We start from the raw sequence: 24691 nt of genomic DNA, 5'->3' as shown, positions 1-24691 counted from the left end.
CAAAAACTTTGAATGTATGGGTACCTGTTTTGCTACCTGTTTACCAGAATAAGATATCTTAATTGTTATCTTTTCCCTAATTCTATTAGATATAAAAACTTTTTTATTTTTAAATTAAACTTCCTTTGATTACCAGCAAAAGTTAACATCTTTCTAGTTGTGTTCTCTTTTTGGTGAATTATTTATTTTAGTCCTTTTTCTCTTAGCATTTGCAATATTTCAATTTTTTTTCAGTTGTCTATTTGATTAGGTAATGTACATACTTAACCTGTGGACCTTTTCTTCTAGGAAATAGATATTTTCCAGTGAAACACAGAGATAATTTTTCCTAGTTAATAATTAGCAAGAATTCTGCAGTGTGATCAAATAACAATCAAATTTGAGTATCTGATAAATAGGTTAAACAGGTTACTTTTTTACTAGTAGTGTCAAAGAATAATATAAAAACATGATTTCCCTCAATCACATTATTTTTCTTTGTGAATATGATTTCTAAAGAAATGAAACAGTTAAAACTTATAGGTTTTTTTATTTTCTCATTCTTTTTGACTCAATCCCTAAACTTGCCCACAAAGCCTCAAGATGTAGGTAAGAAACTTACTTGTATAACTCAGCTAAAGAATGGCTAAGTTAGGATAATTTCAATTCTTTTAACCTGTATTCTTTCAATTTAATTTTTCATTTGTTTTTTTCTCCCCCCTTGCTACCCCTACTAGTTTATATATACTGATCAGATATCTCCTGAGCTATCCTAGATTTTGTATTTTGGTGGCCATATTATCCAATCTATAGACAGAGAAACTTATCACACCCAGTAAATGGTCAACAGTCTTATGCCAGTATAGAAAATATTGCTGGGAGATATAATTTTATATCTCATATTAAAATGCTCATATTTCTTGCAAATGTGTAGAGTGCATGGTAACAGTGAAATACTGGACTGGAGCTGGGATTTTTCTGGGACCTTTAGCTGTTCAACACATCTTCTAACTGGGTAGAGAACACTTTATGGTGTGCAGGACCCTGCTTCCCCCAGCTGTACAGTTTATAAATAAATCTCCCCTTGCCTGCAAGTCTGCCCAAGGCAGTGTCAATCTGGAGGAAAGGGTGACTTTTATATTTCTTCTAACCAAAGGGGGAACATTTTGAGCTTCATCTGATCAGAAGAGCTTTCTCTCTGTAATCTCTCTGGCCTGGAAAAGGCACTTTTTGTAACGTGCACAAAGGTGTTGTAAGTGTCACTGTGGCCCCTGAAGATGAGGATTGTGTCTTACTCAATTTGATGCCCTGCATGATGCCTGCTAGTGAAGCCCAGTCAGAAGGCTGGAAACAGGGTGGTCATTCTTGAGTTTCCCTTCTCATTTGCCCTTGTAACAACTTGTTCAATAATTCTATTGATTTTTGTCTCAGATATCTTTTGTATCTATGTTTTTCCTTGCATTTCCATTATCCTGCCAAAATCCATGTCCTGCTGACTTCTCAACAAGATGTTTGCAAAAGTCTCCTGATAGAGTTCTTGCTTTTTCCACCCATCCCTTCGTTCTTCCATCCATATATTTGACAAATAGTACTTGTCACTTTCTATTTATCAAGTACTGCGGAAGATTTCAGCATATTAGGTCTACTACTACCTGGCTGGTGTTTCTTAGCCTATAGAAATAATAATTATATAAACATTTCAACGATTCTTTATGGCTTCCAGTTGAAGCCCAAACTCCAAGCTTTCTATGCAAGGCTCCTATAATCTAGACCCAGGTCCTTTCTATCTTAGGTATTCTTCTTCTTCTTTATGATTCATGTTCTCATCAAAATAGATTAATTGGCTTTACCTAAAAACATTCTAAGATTCCTCACCTTTGTGCTTTTACTCACATCATTCTATCCACAAGAAAGATGAGGCTCTTTATTTTTCTGTTAACTGAGATCTTGTACAGTTTTTCAGATTCAACTCACATGTCACTCCTTCTATAATCTATTTCTAATTCTTTACCCAGGGATCAGAAAGAAATCCTGTCAGATATTTAACCACACTATTTTAGAATGTTACATACATTTTATTTTTTAATTTTTCAATTATAATTTTTCAAGTATATTTTATTGATTATGTTGTTAGAGTTGGCCCAATTTCTTTTCCCTTTGCTCCCCTCTTCCCAGTACCCCCTTCTCTCCAGCAACCCCACCTCCCTTAGTTCATGTCCATGGGTCATGCATATAAGTTCTTCAGCTTCACCTTTTCCTCTATTATTAACTTCCCCCTGTCTATTTTGTACCAACCAATTATGCTTCTTAGTCCCTGCACCATTTCCCCATTTCTCCCTCTTTCCCTTGCAGCTGATAACCCTGCAAATGGTTCCCACACCTATGATTCTGTTCCTGTTCTGATTGTTTGCTTATTTTATTTTATTTTTATTTTTTATATTCAGTTGTTGACAGTTGTGAGTTTGTTGTCATTTTAATGTTCATAGAGTTGATCTTCATTCTCTTAAATAAGCCCCTTTAACATTTCATATAATAATGGCTTGGTGATAATAAACTCCTTTAGCTTCACCTTGCCTGGGAAGCACTTTATCTGCACTTCCATTCTAAATGATAGCTTTTCTGGATAGAGTAATCATGGTTGTAGGTCCTTGCTTTTCATCATATTGAATACTTCTTGCCAGTCCCTTCTTGCATGCAGAGTTTTTGAAAAATCAGCTGACAGTCTGATAGGCACTCCTTTGTAGATAACTCTCTGCTTTTCTCTTGCTGCTTTTAAGATTCTCTCTTTATCTTGAACCTCTGGCATTTTAATTATGATGTGTCTTGGTGTGGTCCTCTTTGGGTCTAGCTTGTTTGGGACTTACTGTGTTTTCTGGACTTGTATGTCTACTTCCTTCACCAAATTTGGGAAGTTTTCCTTCATTATTTTTTCACATACACTTTCAACTTCTTGCTCTTCCTCTTCTCCTTCTGACACCCCTATGATTCAGATGTTTGCACGTTTAAAGTTGTCCCAGAGTTTTCTAAGCCTCTCCTAATTTTTTCAACTCTTGTTTTATAATTTTGTACTGGTAACTGTTTTCTCTTCTTTTTTTCCATATCATTGATTTGAGCCATGATTTCCTTCTCTTTGCCACTGGTTTTGTGTGTGCTTTCCTTCGTTTCATTTAACAGAGCCTTCACTTCTTCCCATATGCGTTTGCCATACTTAAGCACAACTGTCAAGTCTGTAAGTATCTTCATCACCAGTATTTTCAACTCTGTGTCTGTTAGGTTGGCTATCTCCTCATTTGTTAGGTTGGCTATCTCCTCATCACTTAGTTCTCCCAATGGAACCTTGATCTGTTCATTCTTTTGGACCATGCTTCTCTGTCTCCTCATCTTGACAATTGCTTGTGTTTGTTTGCCTCTGTGTCTTAAGTAGAGCTGTCACTCATGTTATGTTGTAAGGGGTGGAGCCTTAGGTATTCGTCAGTACTGGAGACCCATTCGACCACATTGTGGCACTGTGTGTGTGGGAGGGGTCTGAGAGGGAACAATGGCATTTGCTCAACACTTGCCCCTTTTCCAGGCAGTTCTCCCAGTTCCTTATGGAACTGGCACCTCTCTAGCTATTGCCCTGGCCATCATTTCCAGAGTGGGCAGGTCTGTAGATGTTCTAGAAACACGAGGGCCTTTAAACAAGCAGATCCTACTTAGAAATCACCCCACTTGTTTGCACAGTCAGAAACTATGAGACTTTATTTTCCCTGGTGATGGGAGCACTCCCCAGGTGTCCCTCTAAACTTTCTTAAATGTGTGACTGCGCTTTCCACTGGCCTGCCACTGCCACATCTGCTGCTGCCAACACATCGCATCATTTCCACCCCAGCTCCGTCCCTCCTACCTGTCTGGATGAGTATTTCTTCTTTATATCTTTGTTTGTTGGACTTCCATGCAGCCCAATTTTCTGGAACTTCTGATTGTCTCTAGTTGAGGTAGTTGTATTCCTTCTTAGTTGTGGAGGGAGATGCAATGTGTCTTCTGGCCAAGATGGAGGTGTAGACACACGTGCTGTATCTCCCTCCACTAATAAGAAGGAATACAGCTACCTCAAAATTAGAAAGAACCAGAAGTTCCAGAAAATCAAAATGCATGGAAGTCTAGCAAACAACGATATAAAGAAGAAATACTCATCCAGACAAGTAGGAGAGGCGGAGTTGGGGCAGAGAGGGCACAATGTTGTGGTCGCAGCAGTGGCAACAGCAGCAGGCTAGCAGAAAGTGAAGTTACACATTTTAAAAAATCAGGAGGGACACCTGGAAGTGTTCCCAGCTCCTCACCAGACTGTGCAGCTCACTGTCCCAGCACCGGGGAAAATCAAGCCTCATTGCTTTTGACTGTGCAAACCAGTGGGGGTCGTGATGGAGGCAGAAACTGCCAGTCTCTCAGCAGAGTCCACCTGTTTAAAGGGCCCTCGTGAACCTAGAACATTCACAGACCCACCCACTCTGGGAAGGACAGCCAGGGCAGCAGTTAGAGGGGCACCAGTCCAGTGCGGAAGTGGGAGAAGTGCCTGGAAAAGGGGTGAGTGCTGAGCAAGCGGAATTGTACCTTCTCAGACCCCTCCCCCGCATACAGCGCCACCACATAGTGAAACAGGTCATCCATTACTGATGAAACTCTAAGGCTCTGCTCCTTACAACGTAGTAGGAGTGACAACTCTCCCTAGGACATGGAAGCAAACAAACACAGGAGACTTCCAGCCAAGATGGAGGCCTAGACTAACATGCTCCATCTCCCTCCACATCTAAGAAGAACTACAACTACTGCAAAAGCAGAAATAACTAGAAGTTCCAGAAAAATAAATGGAAGTCCAATATATGAAGTTATATAGAAGTGGGGCTCATGTGGACAGGTAGGAGGGGCCAAGCTGGGGTGGAGAGGTCAAGCTGTGCTGTCCGAGGCAGCAGCAGCGATGGAGGCAGGACAGCGGTAAGCACAGACACCCATATTTAGGGGAAGGCAAGAAGCACCTGGGGAGCACCCTCAGCTGCAGATCAGACCCATCAGCTTGCAATTCCAAAGCCAGGGAAGGCAGACCTCCATTGCCTTGGACTGTGAGGCCCAGAGGGGGTGGGGATGAAGGAGGAGGCTCCCGGTCTCTCAGTGTAGAGTGAAGGGCAGGAATCCATCTTGGACCCCCACCCCCACAGAAAATGCCACAGCGTGGTGAGATGGGTCATCTGGTTGGGACGAGTGCATGGGGCTCCACCCCTTAGAGCATAAGGGGTGCGATAGCCCTGCCCAGGAAGCACAGGTAAACACAACAGTCAGGATGGCACAGATTGTGATAGAGATCCTGGTGATGCAGCCGACCAGACAGCAAATATCTAATCTAACGCTCAGCAGATAGACAATTTTTCTGAGGCTCAGTTCAGAGCTTTGGTTATAAAAATGCTTACAGACCTAAGAGCAGATCTTAAACAAGACAGGGAAGGAATGAAGGCTAGTCCTGCTGAAATGAATGAAAACACATACGAAACTAGTGGTGAGGGCAAGAAAACCAGAGATCAAATCAACAATCGGAACATAGGGAAGGAACAAACAGTCAACCAGTGCAGAAAGAGAAAATGAGAAGTGATGAAAATGAGGAGAGGCTCAGAAACTTATTGGACAGCTATAAGAAGGCCAACATCTGAATCACAGGGCTGCCAGAAGGAGAAGAAGAACTAGAAATGGAAAAATTATGTGAAAAAATAATGAAGTAGAACTTCCCTAACTTGGGGAAGGAAATAGACTTATGGGTCCAGGAAGCACTGAGAGTTCCAAAACAACTGGACCCAGGGATAACCACACCAAGACACATTATAATCAAAAATTAAGGATAAAGAGAGAATCTTAAAAGCAGCACGAGAGAAGAAGTGAATTGCATACAAAGGGGTCCCAATAAGACTATCAGCTGATGTTTCAAAAGAAACTCTGCAGGCAAAAAGGGACTGGCAAGAAATATTCAAAGTAATGAAAAGCAAAAACTACAACCACGATTACTCTATCCAGTGAAGTTGTCATTCAGAATAGAAGGGCAGAGAAAGTGCTTCCAGGACAAAATAAAACTGAAGGAGTTCATCAGATCCAAACCACTGTTATATGAAATGTTAAAGGGACTTCTTTAGGAGAAGGAGGATCAACACTATGAACATTAAAATGAAACCTGCAAGGCAATTGAAACAAAGGCAGACTAAAAAGTCAACAAGAGTGGGAGAAGAATTATACGTATGGGGAACATTTTGTGGGGAGGTCAGTGGGGAGGGGGAAGGAGGGAAAGGGAGGGAGATGGTCCAGGAATTAAGAAGCATAGTAGTAGGGAGTGGAGTAGATAGGAAGATTATTCAGAAAAACTATATGCACAACCAATGGGCATGGACTAAGGGGGTGGACAACTGAGGGGAGGAGGGTCACTGGGTGGAGGGGAACAAAGGGTAAAGAAATTGGGATAACTGTAATAGTGTAAACAATAAAGCATATTAAAAATTTTTTTCAATTACAATTTACATTCAATATTATTTTGTATTAGTTTTAGGTATACAGCATAATGGGATTTAGAAGTACAAATTGGCAGTTACAACATAGCCATGAGGCTGTAAAGCACAGCATAGGGAATATAGTCAATAATATTGTAATAACTATGGATTATACATAGTCATGTTCATGAGTCATTTGCACTGTGAGAGTACTTAGGAACCTGAGGTACAAGGGATATGTCTTGGTCATCACTGATTGCCTTATTACGTACAGCACACTACTTGACAAAAATAAAGACACCACAAATGTGGTCTATGTGAACACATATAAATGTGCTTGGGTTATATTCATTGGGAAGGACTCAATGATCTGAGACTAGTCCAGAGATCATCTAAATATATGTGTCTGGATAGCACTGTAAACTATACTGACCACCAGGATGCAATGGCAGCTCTTGTTCGGCTCTGTTGTAACATTACATCACCTATCAGTTTATCTTCATATTACTTTTATAATCGTACATAATAAATAATTAACATGGAAATGATGTTTGTATTTGACATTTGTGACTGGAGAACCATCAATGGCAACTCTGAAGTCTGGTCAGTATGAGATTAATTCAATTTGATTAAATAAATATATGTTGAACACATAATCAGCTGTGATTAAGATTCCAAATTTCATTCATATGACTTTTTTCTTGTTAAATATACCAAATTATTTCTACCATTAGTTTTCTATTTTATACTTTGTATTGATAAATTTAGATATCCAAATAGTTATTTGTTGGGAAATGTTAAAATGCCAGGATATGGGATAACTTAAATACCTTTGCTTTTCAGATTATTTAAGTACTACTCAGAAATTTATAGAGGAGAATCTTGGATATATGTGAGTTTCTCTAAACTCTTCTTGATGATGATATGTTTATTATAATTTTACATGATATATTCCAGAATAGGTCATGATTCTCATAAGTAATTTAATTAAATAGAAACCATATCAAAAAAAGAAAATACAGTATTAATCATAAAATTCAGATGAGGTAATTGAATTGTCAAGAAGTTGTATAATTTATAGCCTCACATTTGGATAATTTCCCGAGGCTAGTTAACAAGTGAGATATTCCTATGAGTTTGTTGGATATACATGGTAGTTCTTCAGGTAATCATTGTGTACTCTGTGTGGATTTTTGCAGCACCATCATTGCATTTGCTCAATATATTCAAGAGGCATCCTTTGAGGAAGCAGAAATGTTGGCAAAAGCCATGACAGAATACAAAGATCAATGCTTAGCCGACGGGACACTCCCTCAGTGTTCAAAATTTCCTGTAAGTAAGTTGTTTGCATTTCTTAAGCAAACTGGCTTATTTGTCAACACTGAGAAAAGTTTTGGCTTGAAAATCTAAAAAGAGAGGTACTCTGTGCCATTCATTTTTATTTTGCTTGACTTTGGTATTCAGGATGAGGTAGTTTCCTAAAAGAGATGCAATTCTGTATTACAATGCATGGGGGGAGTTGACCATGAGCTTGCAGTCCATGCTGTATGTATGCAGGCACATGACAGCCAAAAGCCTGGTAAAGTGCACAGAAGTACAGAGGTATCCTCCTTAGCTGCCTCTCTCATTATGTCCTCTTTTATCACACCCTCTTTTCTTGGCCTTTCCCCTGTAAGGTCACCATCTGCATCTCTAGAAAAGCATTGCTAAACACCACTACTAAATACTTTACCAACACATTCACACTCTGACTTCATCACCTTAGGAGATGAGGGATAAAAGTTGTTATGCAAGGGAAATATAAGCAGCAAAGAAAAAAGTAAGAGGTTAAGGATAGGCTAGAGAAACTTTCATGGAGTATGAGATGGTTGTCAAGGATGTGGGTCAAGGCGCTGTGCTGCTGATATTGTGAAAATTGCAATCTTTTCCCTGAAGGGTGATGCTCACTAATCATTGCATCAGCTCAAAAGGTTGAGGAACTTTACCATGAATGAAAAGTGTCTTTTACTTCTCTGTTGTACAGAATGATGTTTTACTGGAAGCGATATGTGCTTTGGAGGGGCTGCCACAAAAGCATAATTTTTCACAGTGCTGCAATAAGGTTGACATTGAAAGAAGACTCTGCTTCTTTCGTAATAAGAAAGCTGATGTAAGATTTCTGCCGCCTCTCCCTACTCTGGATCCTGAAGTGAAATGCCAAGCTTATAAAAATAACAGTGCATCTTTTCTAAGCAAGTAAGTTTCATTTTAATTAAAAATGATGTAATTGAAGAATTATTCTTAGGCTAGAGAATACTTAATATCTATTCAAAGGGAAATTAGTGGTGTTCATTGAGCAATTAATTTGTTCACTGTTTATTGTGTGTCAGATCTGTGTTCAGTGTTGTGAATATAAACATGAATAAGACATGAAAGCTGCTTTTAAGGTCCTTTCACTAATGGTGTATATTTTCTAATGTGACAAGCCCTAGAACAGAAGTGTGTGCATGGTTACAAGTTGCTAGTGGAGGTAATAATGTTGCCATCCCAAGGGGAAGGTGCAACTTTAACTGAGGGTAAACATGAAATCAATAAATGTTTAGTAAAAACCTGTTTTTCATAGTGTAGTAACTGCAGAAGCAGAGACATTTTCTGGAAGCCAGTGTACTCAGTGAAACCTAAATCACAAGTTTATATGAATGTAAGTGAATATGATCCCTGACTCTCAGAGGCAGTGTGTCTAGGTAGCTGCTCTTTAAACATGAGAGAGAAGCTCAGCATTTGTCAGCCTGGGAGGTAGGGACAAGAGCCACAGCTCAGTGTTCAGGATTAGAACTGCAATCATCACTCACTTTAGAGTTGGTGATTCAATAACAAGAGTCCAAAAGACTTTTATTGGAGACTGAATAATGCTGCCTTATATTGAAGACTTCTCTAATGGGCAATCCTTCTTCCTTGTACTTTTCATTTTCTCAACTTGATCCTTTTCCCATCTTTCCTTTCCCTTCTATTTTCTTCCCATCCATTGTCTACCATTCCTTTACTTATTTCCTGTCCCTCCTTCTCTACTTTTTTCTTTTATAGTTACATCTATGAAGTTTCCAGAAGGAACCCCTTTGTTTTCGCCCCTACACTTCTAAGAATCAGTGCTCATATTGAGGAGATGACTAAAACATGTTGCGAAGAACAAGATAAAGCTAACTGCTTTCGAATAAAGGCGGGTATTATGTTTATTTCATGAATAAGAGTAAGGAGTCCTCCAACACAGTAGATCCTTACTGAAAATTAAATTATAGAAAATAGTTGTTTACCATTGATAAATATTCTCCTTTTTACTTTTATGGGTTTTAAACCCATAGACCATCTGCTGCTGATCTAAAAGTTCTTATTTCTTGAGACCCTTTAAAGACAATCACCCATTTTCAGGGTCTTTCTTCTGACTTTTTCCTTCCTAGTAAATTGAAAGAAGACCCTAGTGAGTGAATACTCAGGGTGAAATTTGGTGTTATCTTCTATCCTCAGCAGTCTTCTTTTAGCTAATCATAAAATGGAGTCACCCCAGTAGAGATGAAGAAGGTCACAGCACAATGTATGATTCACCGTCCCACCAAGTGCAATTCAGTTACCAGAAAGACTGGTTTCACTTTTATAACGTGCCACGAATGCATATTTTTTCTGATATGCAAATTTACTGCAATAAAAATCCCATAGGTTTTTAAATTTATGAGCAAGATTTTGAATAGTTTGGCGGACATGTAGTTAAGAAATAAGAGAAAAGTGGGATTTTACTCTTGCTTCAACAGAATTTTCTTTCTCTTTCAGGCAGTAGCTATCATACTATATTTAAGAGGGATGTCTTCTTATCAAAAAAATGTCTGTGGGGCATTACTGAAATTTGAACCACAAGTTTTAAAATCTATGTGAGTTTTATAATATTTACCTCATCTCTGATTATATTTTCTTGTCTGTGTTCTATTTTTGTTAAATTGTTGATTTTTATTTATACTTTCCCTACTTCCTCAGTCTATGTAGATAACTCAGAACCAGGACATTGTGTCAGGATGAAAAAAGACTTGGGAGGGGGTGAGAGCAGAGAGAAAGGAGGCTACTTCCAGATATGTTTTTAGTTAATTGGGAATCTGCATTGGTCTGGGAGTTCCCAACTAGGAACTAAATCCTTCAAGTGCTTTAGTATGACGTATCTATACATCTTTGACCTTAATGACTAGGAGACAACTTTATATGGATAAATTTTGTCTCACTTGGTCATCCTAATCAATTAGTAATGGTGCTAGTGCAATGTTTTGAGAAAAATTCTGAGATTTCAAGTTGATGAGAAGGAAAGAGCTCTGTGATGGATTACCTATGCTGGCTACAGGCTCACAGCAGCAAATGGTGATCCTTCCAAGGTGTGCTTTGCTATAAAAATTATGGGAGAGAGCACATCTCTCAGGCCTTTTCCTTCCCTCCCCAGTCCAAGACTCAAACTAGGATTTTCAAAGTGATCATGCAAGCTGTGCAATGCATAAATGGCCTTTGATAAAGACATCTGTGAAAAAGCAAGGTTACCAATGCCTTTGCAATTACTTATACTATATTACCAAATAACTCCCTCTTGTCTTACTTGCTGTTCAAGTTTTTTTATTGGTTTATAAATTATCTTTCCAGGTTCATTGTTATACTCAGTCAGAAATTTCCTAAGATTGAATTTAAGGAACTTACTTCCCTCCTAGAAGATGTTTCCTCCAAGTATGATGGGTGCTGTGAAGGGGATGCTGTGGAGTGTATCCGTGGCAGGGTAAATATTCTCCCAAACCAAATAAAAGTAATAGCTTTTGACAGCACTAATGCATGGCTACTGTACTACAATGAAATGACAATGTTAATATATTATTAAATAATAAAATAAAATAAATAGAATAAAAAGTAATATGTTAATAAATAAGCTCAAATAAAACTTTGGGATTTTTTGAAATATATGGGGTTGTTTTTAGATTATTTAGCAGATTCTGTTTCATATGGCTAAATGTCCCTGACATAAAACTTCATAAATTTAGGATTTGTGAACATTTTAGACTAGATGAAAGTATTTTTTAATGTTGCAAATCCTCTTTTAAAGATATTAGAAATCAATAGTAAAGCCCAGAGAATGATTTGTCACCTTTGCTTTTTAAAGCTGCTTTTCCTGAGTTTCCTCAGGTTATTTAGGAAAAATCTTTCTGAATAAGTGGATATGTTAATTTAAAATAAGGGGGCAAAATAGTAATGAAAATATAATAAAAATTAGCCTTTAATCTATTCTTTAAAATTACTCTTAAGTGTGTATACTGGTAAGTATATTGACCTAGTTTAAATTGTTCATGCACACAAAGATAAACAATTTCATTAAAAGTTTCCTGATTTTTGGTTGAAATTAGATGTTTTCTCAGTGACTTTTAATTAGTTTTAGATTTTTAGATTTACAGTGGAAGAATATGCTACTTAAATAACTTGAGTTTTAGAACATAAAGATATGTATATTTTATTTCAAGCAGTGGACAACAGATGTCCCCAAGAATTATTTTGCTCCTAAGCATACTCCAATTAAAAGCAATCTCACTAGCTATTTATTTTTGTGTTGTTTGTTTATAGAGATGTGGGTATTATAATATTAAATATAATGCACTGAATTAGGTTATAATTGAAGATTTTTCTATGACGTTTGCAGCTGAGACAAAGGGATCATATTATATTCTTAATATCTTCTTTGATGCTTTTATAGATAAATATGAGGAATTAAGTTGTAGTTCATTCAAAATAGAAGTGCATTCCAGACAATAAGTGTTTCCTGAAACAATAATGGCCTTGAGTGAGATGTGTGTGTTTATGTTTGCAAAGACTGGTCAATGTGGTTTATTGAAAACATGACGCCAACCCCCCATTCCACTTGTTAGCTCAACCCAGAGCTTCATCCTATTCTTCACCATCAGTGTGCACCAGAAAGTGATTCTAGGTAGGAGGAACAGCTTGAGCAAAGTCACAGAGCCCTGGAATGGCCTGCTGCTTTGATGGAACTCAGTGTAGTTCATTTGAAGCTGGAACAGAGTAGGAACAATATGCAGCCTTATTCTGGGGTGTCTGGAGAAGAAACTAGGGACTAGATCAGCTTTTAACAAATTACCCAGCTGTTGTGTAAATCAGATAACTTCAGCCTCCATTTTAGTCCCACAACTTTATGTGGAGATCAGAACAAGGATGAAGGGATAGAGTAAAATTTTTTATTTTGTACATTATTTAATAATTTTGACAGCTTCAAGTGATAGTATCCATTAGAAAATGACAACTGACAAGTAAAATAGTTTGTTTCAGAAGTCTTCATCTGGTAGTTGCTGTAGTTGTTCCTTTGTTTACTATTCTTTCTTTTACTTATCAAATAATTATTGAGTTTCTACTACGTGCTTGGCAATGTAGTTTCAGGTCACAAGAGAAGAAATGTAGGGTTAATGATATTAAAATAACATGTCTTTGGTGGCCCTCATTGATCCACAGGTAAACTTTTATGATCCAGAAGCAACATGTAGAATTAAAAATGCCAATATATCAGAGAAGTAGGTGTAAATTATTTAAATGATTAATATTTAACAATAAATGTAAATTTATAATAAAGTTCCTTTTTTATACTTATATCATCTAAAATCCTGAGTAATAAATCTTGTTTTAATGTAAAACTTCATGTGTATTAAATTAATACAAAATTTAAATAAATTTTATCCATCAAAATGAAGCAATTTCAGATGTTATGCCATGGTTGGTTTTGCATTCCATTGTGAAGGAAAATCCAGCCCTGACAAAATCATCAAAATAAATTCATTTCTCATTCTTACTTGGTACAGAGCAAAGTTATGAGCCATATTTGTTCAAAACAAGATTCTATCTCCAGCAAAATTAAAAAGTGCTGTGAAATGAAAATACCAGAGCGTGGCGAGTGCATAATTTACTCAAATAAAGATGACAGACCAAAAGATTTATCTCCAAGAGAAGCAAAATTTACTGAAAATGAAAATCTGTGTGAAGAACGAAATGCTGACCAAGATATCTTCATGGCTAAGTAAGATAACTCAATACTGAAATTTATAAGGCAAATAGAAACTTATGATTTGTCCTATTTTGGCTAATTTGAGTGGAAGAAGTGGCAATCATTTAAGTCATTGGGTATTACATAATTGTAAAAAATAGTTATAGGTTATAGTATTTTTACAATTTTCAGAAAATGCAACTGTCTTATAGTTATGGCTAACATTTATTGAGTACTTGATATGTGCCAGACAATGGGCTAAATACTTTATATAGATTATCTATTTAATTCTTACAAGATCATGTAAAAAATGATTTCCCCAAATTTTTCAGATGAACAAACTAAGTAATTTGCTTAAAGGTCACAGCTAAAAAAGTGATAGAGTAAGGACTTGACCCCAGAAATTCTGACCTAGGCTTAACTGTCAGGCTATGAACCAAGGGGACAAGATTTGAGTCCTGGTTGAGTCACTGGGACAAGTTATCCTCTCTGTGCTTCCATTCATCATATATATAATTCATGGAATATTCATTCATTCATTCAAAGTTTATTGGTAATGAAGTATAATCCAGGAACTTTACTAGGTTAGACAGGGTTTCTATCCCCAGAAAGCTTTCATCAGTAGGAAGGATAATTTGAGAAGAAACAGTCATATATAAATGAGTGCAGAAATATTCTTCTATTTTTAATAGCACTATATGCTAAGTAATATGAGGGCAGAGGAGGCAGTGGGCAATTGTACCTGGGGTCTCTAGAAAGATTTGATTGGGAGGGAGTTCTTGAGGAAATTTTAGTAATCTAGACAGAGTGGGTAGAGCATGGATCGAAGATAAATCACACTTGGTGTATGTGTGGCTATGAGAAGGGTATCTGCAGTGAGAAACAGGGCAGTGAGAGATAAAGGGGGTCAGATCATGTAGGCATGCTAAGTAACGAGATGCCACTGCAGGGTTTTCAATAGAGAATAAAGAAGGACAAAATCACTTTTGTCTTTTAGAAACTTCATCTGGAATGAATCCCAGTTTGGGGCTTAGGTGGCTGGATAATTAGTTTTCAGATTCAATGAGATGGGAAGCATGCATGAAGAAGCAGGTTTTGGGGATAAGAGAGTATGTTTGGATCTACACACATGGACTTTCAAGTCCCTGTAGGATAACTAGTTGGGACTGTTATGAGACATTTTTATATGAAAACCTGGAGCTCTGGTAGTAGGCCTGCACTAAAGATAGGGTTATTGAACACTTACCAGATTTTAAGTGCTTCTCTCCTACTAACAAACTTAATTTTCAAAACAACCCTCTGAGAGGTTAGAATACTTTTATCATTCTCATTTTACCAGCAAGGAAACTGAAGCACAGAGGTTAAGCAACTTGCTCCAAAGTTACATAGCTAATAAATATGTGGTAGAGCCAGAGTTCAGATGCAAGCAGTCTGATTCCAGGCTCCTGTTCTTATAACCACTTGTGATCTATTGCTTCTCACAAGTCATGGTACTAAGTCAAATTGAAGTAAACCAATTGATAGATGTAGTGCATTTCAATGAAAGCAATTTTTATCATCATCATCCCTATTAGAACAGATAGTGTTTGCAGTATGAGGAGAAATGATAGAGCAACAAGGAGCATGTTAAGTTGGAAACAGTTTTAGGGTGCAGTCTTTTGGGGTGTGAATGTTTGGTGCAGGACCTCAATGGATCTGCCAAGTAGGGTAGGCTTCCAAGGGTTTTTGTGTGCAACATTTTGGTGGCATGTTTTTAAATGTAATTTTATTCTTGGGGAAAGGTCCATGACTTAGGTCAGATATTAAGAGAAACCCCTCATTCTCTGAAGACTAATCACCTCTGCTTTGGTACCCGGAAAAATATCCCAAATATTTTGGGATAGCAAATGGAGAAGCAGGAGAAGTGAGGTCAGAAAAACCAAGATTAATCAAGATGGTCAAAGGCTGCAAAACAAAAGGGTTGAAAGAGTTCCCTGGACTTCAATTATTTTCCTGAGGTATTGCTCTCACAAAACATGAAAGATCATTTTAATTTACCTTAACTGGATAAGAGTTTCTTATAAAGAAGGTTGTAAACACACAGCTGAGGTACTTAGAGAAGAAATTCCTCTCTTGAGAAGTCTTAAGAAGAGAGTTTTATAGTTTAAAAAAGAATGAAGTCGGCATCACAATAGAACCTAGGTTCAAATTCTATATTTCCATTAACAGCAAGGCTCTTAGCTGGTCAGAGACTTAATTTCCTCAGCTACAAAATAGTACTTATCTTGAGGATTCAGTAAATGTAAATGAGAAAGTGTTTATGGAGGTCAGGAAGCATATTTTATCTCTGTCACTCAAAGGCTGATCCAATGCCTAGTACCTGCTAAGAGCTTAATAAGTGCTAGCCTCTTTGCGCTCCCTTTTCCACTTTCTCCCCAAATCACACCCACCTATACCCTTGGAGCCTCTCACTGAGGCCATGGGAATTACTGCCAATAATTTAGGACTACAGGGGCAATGACTCCCATATTTGAGAAATGACAGGAAGAAGTAATGAACAAGGCTGCTCCACAATCTCTCACCAAGGCAGCACTGGGAGTGGGAGAAAGCCATATTTTCATCATCTCAAGTTGAAAGTCCAAATATATTTTCCAGCAGAATTATACTCGATATGTATTTTCTAAAGTATTGGTGGGATGATATACTAATTCTGATGTTCTATGGATTCAATTTTCTTAATAATTAATTCTAACTGAACTTAATTAGCAAGCAAAACAGAGATAGGCTACTAGAGAGCAGGCTGATGGCTCTGGTGAGGGGGTGCGTTAGAAGGTGGAGGGATCAAGCAAAAAAGAAAAAGGACTCATGAGTGTGGACAACAGTGTGGTGATTAGAGTGGGGAGGGGGGATAAGAGGGATAAAAATAAATTTTAAAAATAAAATCAATAAACACTTAAAATGAAATAAAATAAAATAAAACTGCAAAAAAAATTTAACCCAGCATTCAGTCTAATAACTCTGTATCTAGATGAGCCATTTCATATTATAAAGACACCGGTTACAGCTGGTCTGCCTTAAGTTACTGCTCCATCAACCTAATAAATCCTTTACTGCCAACAGAATAATTAATTCTAAATAAGTATAACAATTCTATCCTTTAAGTAAAAGCATTGTTAGTTTAAACACAATATATAAACAAAGGTTAGACCCCAAAGCATAAAAACCATAGAAGAAAACATAGGCAGCAAAATCTCAGATATTGTTTGCAGCAATTCCCAAGGCAAGGGGAAATAAACAAATGGGACTGCATCAAACTAAAAAAATTTTGCACAGCAGAGGAAACTATCAACAAAATAAAAAGACAACCTACAGAATGAGAGGACAGGTTACTATCTAAAATCTATAAGTAACTTATAAAACTCAACACCAAAAAACAAAAACAAAAAACCCAATTAAAAAATGAGCAAAAGACTTGAATAAATACGTCTCCAAAGAGAACATAGAGATGGCCAATAGACATATGAAAAGGTGCTCAATGTCACTAATCATCAGAGACATGCAAATTAAAACCATAATGAGATACCATATCACACCTGTCAGGAAGGCCATCATCAATAAATCAACAAGCAACAAGTGCAGGGAGGATGTGGAGAAAGGGGAATCCTTTCGCACGGCTGGCAGGAAAGTGGATTAGTGCAGTTGCTGTGTAAAGCAGTATGAAGATATCTCAAAAAATTAAAAATAAATCTGCCTTTTGACCCAATGATTCCAATTCTAGGATTTTATCTAAAGAAACCCAAAACACTAATTTGAAAGAACATAAACACCCCTATGTTCATTGTAGTGTTATTTACAGTTGCCAAGATATGGAAGGAGCCCAAGTGTCCATCAGTAGGTAAATGGATAAAACAATTATGGGACATTTACAAAATGAAATGCTACTCGGCAGTAAAAGAAGAAGAAGTTTTACCCTTTGAGACACTATGGATGGACCTGGAGAACATTATGCTACGTGAAATAAACCAGTCAGAGGAAGACAAATGCCACATGATTCCACTCATATATAGAATCTAATGAACAAACTGAACTAACAAGGAAAACAGAGACAGACTCATAGATAGAGAGCAGGCTGACAGCTAAGGTGTAGGGAGGGAAGGGGGTGGATAGATTGAACAAAAAGGAAAAAGGATTCCTGGACATGGACAGCAGTGTGGTGATTTCAGGGTAGTGCAAGGGGGTATAAGGGGACTAAACGTTAATGGAAAAAAAAATTTCAGAAACAACAAGAAGTACAAGAACCAGAGAGAGAGAGAGAACAAATCTAGGTAAAATGATCACCGATAGTCAAAATGCCCTCTCAAACCATTCCCTGGCCACACCAGAGAAGGAACACCATTTGAGAGCAGACTCAGTATTAGATCTGACTACACTAAAAGATGGCAGGATTGGATTTGGTGTGTAGCTTTTTCTAAATTCTAACATACACAATATTTTACGTATCACAGGTTCCTTTATGAACACTCAAGGAGACATCCAGAACTGTCTACACCAGAGCTCTTAAGAATTGCTAGCGTGTACAATGACCTCCTAAAAGAGTGTTGCAATGCAGAAAACCCTCCAGACTGCTACAGCAATGCGGTAGGTTCCATCAAAGAAGTAAACAAAACAAACAAATCAAACCAACAAAACTTAAAAGTTGGTGTCGAAGTTTTACTTTAATCTAGGGGATAGAAGATGTGATTGATCAATCTGAGTCCACTTTAAATTCAGTGGAAGCTTACCACAGGGAAGACCCAAATCTTTAGGTTGGGTTATGCATAATGTTTTGAGCTACTAATCCTGTGTTGTTGATACAAAAAACTCTTCCCATTAAACATTTTACAGTTATATTTTTATTTATGTACTGTGTATTTTATTGAGCTATATTGGATATTTTTATGATTGTAAAAGTAATAAATAATTATTAAAGATGATTAGAAAAGTACCAAAAGTTATAAAGAAAAGAATAATTTTCTGATTCTGTCACCAATAAATAGTTAAAATTAACACTTTCTTTCATCTTTTTAATAAAAGTATGCATATACAGAGAGATAAAAAAGTAGGTTTACAGTTGTTTATATAGATAATGATGGGCACATCAGAGAAGGAAAACTCTGACTCCAAAAAACCTCTGCTGCCTTGCGGCATACCTCTTCAGGGGAAAGGCTAAGGGAGTAAACCCCGACAGAAAATCCGGAGCCGGAGTCCCTAAGGCGGTTTGACGTTGTAGTCAACACCGGCAACTCCTGCGGCGCACCTGAAGCCAAGCTGTATTGACTCCGTCTTTCCCTTGGGCCCTTCAGCTGCGAAGAGAGGGGGGGTCTGCTGCATGGGCAACAGCAGACCCTCCATATCACCCTGCCCAGGCTCTGTAGCTTCAGCTCTACTGGAGAGGACACTCCAGCGTCATCGCAACATGTCGATTCAACACGGGAGGAGACAGATACCGTGTCACTCCCGAGTCGGACTGCACAGCCGTTCTCGGCGGTGCAAATAGACTCTTAAGAAGCTACACCATCATCTCTCCAGACAGACGGCTGCCGACAATATAGATAATGATTATAATTACTAATAAATAATAATACAAGGATAAACCCTGTATTTTGTGTACTCACAACTGTAAACCTACTTTTGCTCTACCCTGTATATGTGTGCATTTAAAAATAAGATTGAGATACTAGTTCTTAAGGAATTTTTGGATATATTTTTATTTAGTGTCATAGAAAACTTTGTCATTAAACAGACATCAAAATGTACTTTATTTTAAATGGTAGCATACCATTATAATAATTTATGTAGTTGCTTTTCTACTGTAATGGGCATTGTGGATGTTTAGTTAGGTTGTTTTTAATTTTATAGGTGACCCTGAAATATCTCTTCACTCATTTTTATTAATATTTATTTTTATTTTTATTTCTTACTTTTATTCTTGACACTGTTACAGCTGTCCCTGTTTCTTCCCTCATTTTGCCAGCCCCCACCCAGCCTTTACCCCTCCTTCCCTCTCGCCATCACCACCCTGTTGTCTGTGTCTATGGATTATGCATATATGTTCTTTGGCTAACCCCTTTTATTAATTATTTTCTTAAGATAGGTTATCAGAAAAAAATTATTAGATCAAAATATGTATATTAAAAAAATTAATACAAATGACCTAGTTAATTTCCAGAAAGTTTTTACCAGCATGTAGTCCTACAACAATGCTTGAAAATGCTTGTTTTATTTTCACCCACATCAAACATTGTACATGAAAATTAACTTTACTAGATTTACATGTAAAAAATAGTGAGTACTTTTTAAGCAAACATTTATTTTATTTTTTAAATGAAATTAAGCATTTGTCATATAATTTTAGTTATACTAGTTATGTTTCTTATAAACAATTTATTCATGTTTGTTACCCATTTTCCTACTGAAATTAGTGTTTTTAATATCAATGTATATGGATTCCTATGTATATAGAAATTACTTGACATTTCTGATTTGTTTTTCATTCATTTGATATGTGCTGGTTTTGATTTATTTTAAAAAGTTCCTCCTCTAGCCATAAAAGCCAGTTTATACCCATTCATAGTTGAGCAATGAAGTAAGAAGACGTGTTTCGGTATAGCTCTTCCACGATGTGTAGTGAGGAGATCTTTTTCTAATCCTTAAATGAATCATGCTGCTATATATATATATATATATATATATTTACATGGAGGCACAATTTGTCCCACATCATCCTTCCATTGGTATGTGATTTTCTCTCTGGTGTTCATTCAGTAAATAATTTTATGTCTCATGAGAGTTTGTCAAATATTTGAAGACAATTATTGAAAGTTTTAATTTCCAATTCTAAATGATGAAAAAAAAGTATAAAATAAAGATAAATGGGATTTAAAATATTCTGTAGCAATACTTACTATCTGGGTCATTCTAGGCATCTCTCTACTTTACAAGACCAGTTTCCTTTATGTAAAAACAGAGAAAATACCTGCTCTGGCCACTTCAAAATGAGAATTGAGTATAATTACTGTCACCATAAGATTTAAATTATACTTTATAAACTGGAAAGCTCCAAAACAGTACAAAATAATGATGATGAAAAACGTGGACTTTCATATTTAAACAAAAAACATACTTAACAATAACAATAATTGATAAAATTTAAATATTTACACACACATATAAAGAAAAGTATCCACAGTTTAGTAATATATGGTAATGATAGTTTACAAATATTATATAAATAAAAAAAGCTATTTGACAAGTCAACATGAAGTTTATAGTTGAATTTTGGATAAAATATTCAAAAACATAATCTTATTTTCAGGAAAAAAAATTTAATGAGACAACTGAGAAAAGCCTCCAGATAGTACAACGAGAATGTGAACATTTCCAGAATTTGGGGAAGGATGACTTGAAATACCAGTAAGTTGTCTGCACAATTAGGTTAACTCTTGTGACCAGGAGGAAAGGAAGAGATCCACCAAGTGTCAATATTTTAGCTTAGTCTCTCACTTATGGTGAATTCATAAACTCTGGGAAAGAATAAAACCACATTTAGCTGCCATATTAAGCCTTTGACAGGAAGGAGGCTAGCAATGAAAGAAATACAGGATTCTGGATAAACTGATTCTATAATGTTTTAGTTTTTGTTTGGACTTGCTTTTCTCATGCTCAACCCAGAACTTTAGGTTGTTACACTTCCCCAAGGAAAGGATTGTTTGCCCAGGATTTAAGCCCATCTTACTGAGTTTATCAAAATAATTCTTGATAGGCTTGACAATTGAATATTTATTTTTTAGTGAGCATTCATGAATAATATGCAGTTTATTCTGGATTTTCTTAATTAATTACCATACTAATGTAGTGTGTGTTGAGACTAAACATCTTCAAATCAAGACAAACAAAACACAATTAAAAAAAACTATGATTTCACTACTTCTGCAATCTGGCTGTTTGCTTAGAAGTCAGTCAGCCCCTTAAGGAACTTAGTTTCCTTCATTTCAGTTTATCTTTTTCCAACATGTATTTTTAAAATTATTTCTTTAAAATATTTGTTACCTATTTCAAGTAGAATTTTACATACTAGCCAAGGTATTTGTTGCCAAGGAACTCCTAATCTCACAGGTAAAACAAGGCAGGTAAATCTGAGAGTTTCTGAGATTGCTATGAAATTGAAGAGAAGCCAGAATACAGAGATCTAGGAGACCAGATGCAGGAAAACAGGCCGTGAAGAGACAGCTTCCTACCTTTTTATAGGAGAGCTGAGGCTTATAGTGTCCTTAAATTGATCGTTTGTAGCCTTGAAGGGTCAGGGTTTCAATTAGCTAGACAAGAGAAAATGGGTATGTGCTTCATTCAGAACCAAACAGACAAATGTCCTTTCAGCTACGTTATCAAATTCACAAAGATAGCCCCTCAGCTCTCTGCTGATGAACTGGCCTTTCTTGGCGAGGAAATGGTGACAGCTTTGACCACCTGCTGCACACTGAGTGAAGAGTTTGCCTGCGTTGATGATTTGGTGAGCATGAACCACATTCCTGACTATATATATATATATATATATATATATATATATATATATATATCCTTACTGCTTTATAGCAATCATCTGTCTTTCATTTTCATTGTTTTCAATATTGTTAAGCAAGAAATGTCAAGTCTTCTTTTTGACTCACTGAATCAAAACCTTAACAAGCAAAAGAGAATGTCTTAAATATTTTCTTGAAGTTCTCCAAATCATCTTTCTTACCTCTTCTTATTTATATTAGAAGTCATTTGTTAGGGTAAGTGTTTTAAGAATCATAATAATGTTTCCAAATGTTATGGGAAACTTTCTAACTTTAAGTAACATTACAAATTCTCCCTCTTGCTCCACCAGGTCAGTAAGGGAATGGCTGCTTTTTACCCAATTCCAAGCTGGGTGTATTTCTTTGGAGCTGGGGTGAACATTGCCCTGGGAGATACCCTAGGAAAGGAATTAACTTTAGGGCCACAGTGTTTGGTTTCCACTTTCATGTAGCTGTTTGCAGTGAACAATTACAAATTTGTATATATGGTAACAAGAAGTTAACCTCTAGGCATTTAAATTGCTATAGCTTGAAATTTTGTTATATGCAATGCCACTCAGGACTGAAACTTATGCTTTTCTTTGTACATAGTGTTGTGTTATAAGTGCATGGTTTTTTTCTAAGTAAATTTAGCAGTGACCCTAGAACAATTTACCCATCTAACCATATTTCAAAGTTCCATTCCCGTTTTAAAGTCCTATCTGATTTACAACTTTCATTGGAACAGGTGAATTTAGTTGTTGGAGAGATATGTGGAGTAAATGAAAATCGAACCATCAACCCTGCTGTGGACCACTGCTGTAACACCAGCTTTGCCTTCCGAAGGCCCTGCTTTGAGGCCTTGGAAGCCGATAAAACATATGTGCCTCCATCTGCCTCCCAAGGTTTATTTACCTTTCACACAGACTTGTGTCAGGCTGGTGATGAGGAGCTCCAGAGGAAGAAAGACAGGTACTAACATTCTTTTCCATCAACATTTGTTTAGCCTGAAGACACACTGTGTATTGACAAGAAGGTTTATTATAATGGATATGTGATTTTGGTGTCGCAATCTGTTCCTTCCATCAAATTGTCCTGTCTCTCTAATAAGGAAAAAAAAAAAAACCACCAGAGCACAATTTATTGCATTGTTTATACATCAAAACCTAGCGAGGCTTTTCCTTGGTTAAAGACATGGAGTGTCCAGTAGACTGATTTGGAAAGATGAGTTAAGGTAGCCAGCAGAAAGGCTCATGGGTAGGATTACATATAATGAACCAGATTTTTTTGAAAGAATGCTCTAAATGTTAATCCTGAGAATCTCATTTCCTGTTGAAAAAAGGAGAAGCCCAAAAGATACAGGAATTTTATTTTTATTTTCTTAGAAAATATTATAAATGTCAAGAAGTAAGACCTATTTTTTAGTTTTAGGCAGTGTCTGTATCAAGTGCCATGGAAATAAATTTTCTAGAAAGATCAAATGTAGTCACGCATTCTACAATAGTGTGATAGTGAAGACCTAATATATGTTCACATTTTTATGCCATCTTGTCTGTAGTTACATAACCCTATAAAGAATCTTATCATGGAAATCTATCCCATAAGTTTAATGGGAAAATTCCAAAAGTGGAATATTTTGACTTTTTATTCTCATCCGAATTGTGATACCCTCCCCAAGATACGTGATACTATAACCAGCATTTTGGAGAAAAAGAGCTTAAGAAAGAAATCTTTAATTAATTCTAACTGACACCTTTGGGCCACAGGTTTCTTGTCAACTTAGTGAAGCTGAAGCCTGAACTTACAGATGAGGTGCTGCGGTCACTACCTACAGATTTCACTAATCTAGTGGACAAGTGCTGCAGAGCGGAAGGGCCTGAAGCCTGCTTTAACGAAGAGGTAGGTATATTCTTTCCCGTAGGAAATCTGCTGGTATTTCTGGTCAAATCTGATACAACAGAACTCCCCATAAGATCCTGTTTGCTCCCCACAATGTTTCTGAGACTAATGGTTGAGAGCACAATTGCTAAAAGCTAATCTGCAGCCTGTCTCTGATACGGTTTTGGCACTGTCTCCTTGGAGACAACGTGGTGTAAAAAAACGATGTCAGGAAAACCTGGGTTCTGATGCCACCAGTCTTGGCCATTAGTTTAAATTGAATGGTGGTCATTTTCCCTCAATTATACCATTGGTCTTTTTCTGTTTTGAATCACCTTGTCTTAATAAAACACAGTCAAACTGACTTCAGGAAGAAATTAAGCAGCTCCAAAGGGAGAGGAGAAGGAAGGGCATTAGTATGTAAAGTCTCTCAGAGGGTGGCCGTCTCACCTTCCTGGGTCTTGTCCAGCATTCCTAGGTTGAAAATATGGTATATGTGTGTGAAGCAAGGAAGTGGGGGGTCAGAGTAGTGAGGGGAAAAGCGGAAGAAAGGATATGTGTCATGCTTGTTCTCACTCCAGAGCCTGGAGTCTGTGACAGACACTGTAATGTTACAGGATCCTCGGGTACCTGTGAATGTCAGCCCCAGTGGTGGCTCCTTGGAAGTACCTCTTCACCATTTTCCAACATCTTCTCACAGTTTTGTTCCTAGCAACACCCATTCCTCTCCAGATCCCTCATAA

General features: G+C 36.9%; 1 protein-coding gene across 1 annotated transcript; it reads left to right on the top strand.

Annotated features, from left to right (window-relative positions):
* Window positions 1-485: 485 nt before the first annotated feature.
* Window positions 486-24691, top strand: AFM (afamin). The gene is made up of 14 exons (XM_090267385.1): window positions 486-588; window positions 7326-7374; window positions 7682-7814; window positions 8506-8717; window positions 9546-9682; window positions 10288-10381; window positions 11130-11259; window positions 13334-13548; window positions 18000-18132; window positions 20849-20946; window positions 21910-22042; window positions 22819-23042; window positions 23837-23969; window positions 24530-24691. The coding sequence occupies exons 1-14, from the start codon at window positions 486-488 to the stop codon at window positions 24689-24691; spliced, it is 1956 nt and encodes a 651-aa protein (XP_090123511.1).

Source organism: Furipterus horrens, unplaced genomic scaffold (genome assembly GCF_987537825.1).
Source record: "Furipterus horrens unplaced genomic scaffold, mFurHor1.1.pri manual_scaffold_2, whole genome shotgun sequence".
NCBI classification, from domain to species: domain Eukaryota; kingdom Metazoa; phylum Chordata; class Mammalia; order Chiroptera; family Furipteridae; genus Furipterus; species Furipterus horrens.
Note: the sequence above shows the minus strand (reverse complement) of the source record. Positions and strands in the feature narration are given on the sequence as shown.

Bases quoted from the DNA above. Each gene is read 5' to 3' on its own strand.
- AFM (XM_090267385.1), top strand. From the start codon at position 486: ATGATTTCTAAAGAAATGAAACAGTTAAAACTTATAGGTTTTTTTATT. The intron at 589-7,325 runs GTAAGAAACTTA...TTTGCTTTTCAG, and splicing joins CACAAAGCCTCAAGATGTAG to ATTATTTAAGTACTACTCAG. The intron at 18,133-20,848 runs GTAGGTTCCATC...TCTTATTTTCAG, and splicing joins CAGACTGCTACAGCAATGCG to GAAAAAAAATTTAATGAGAC.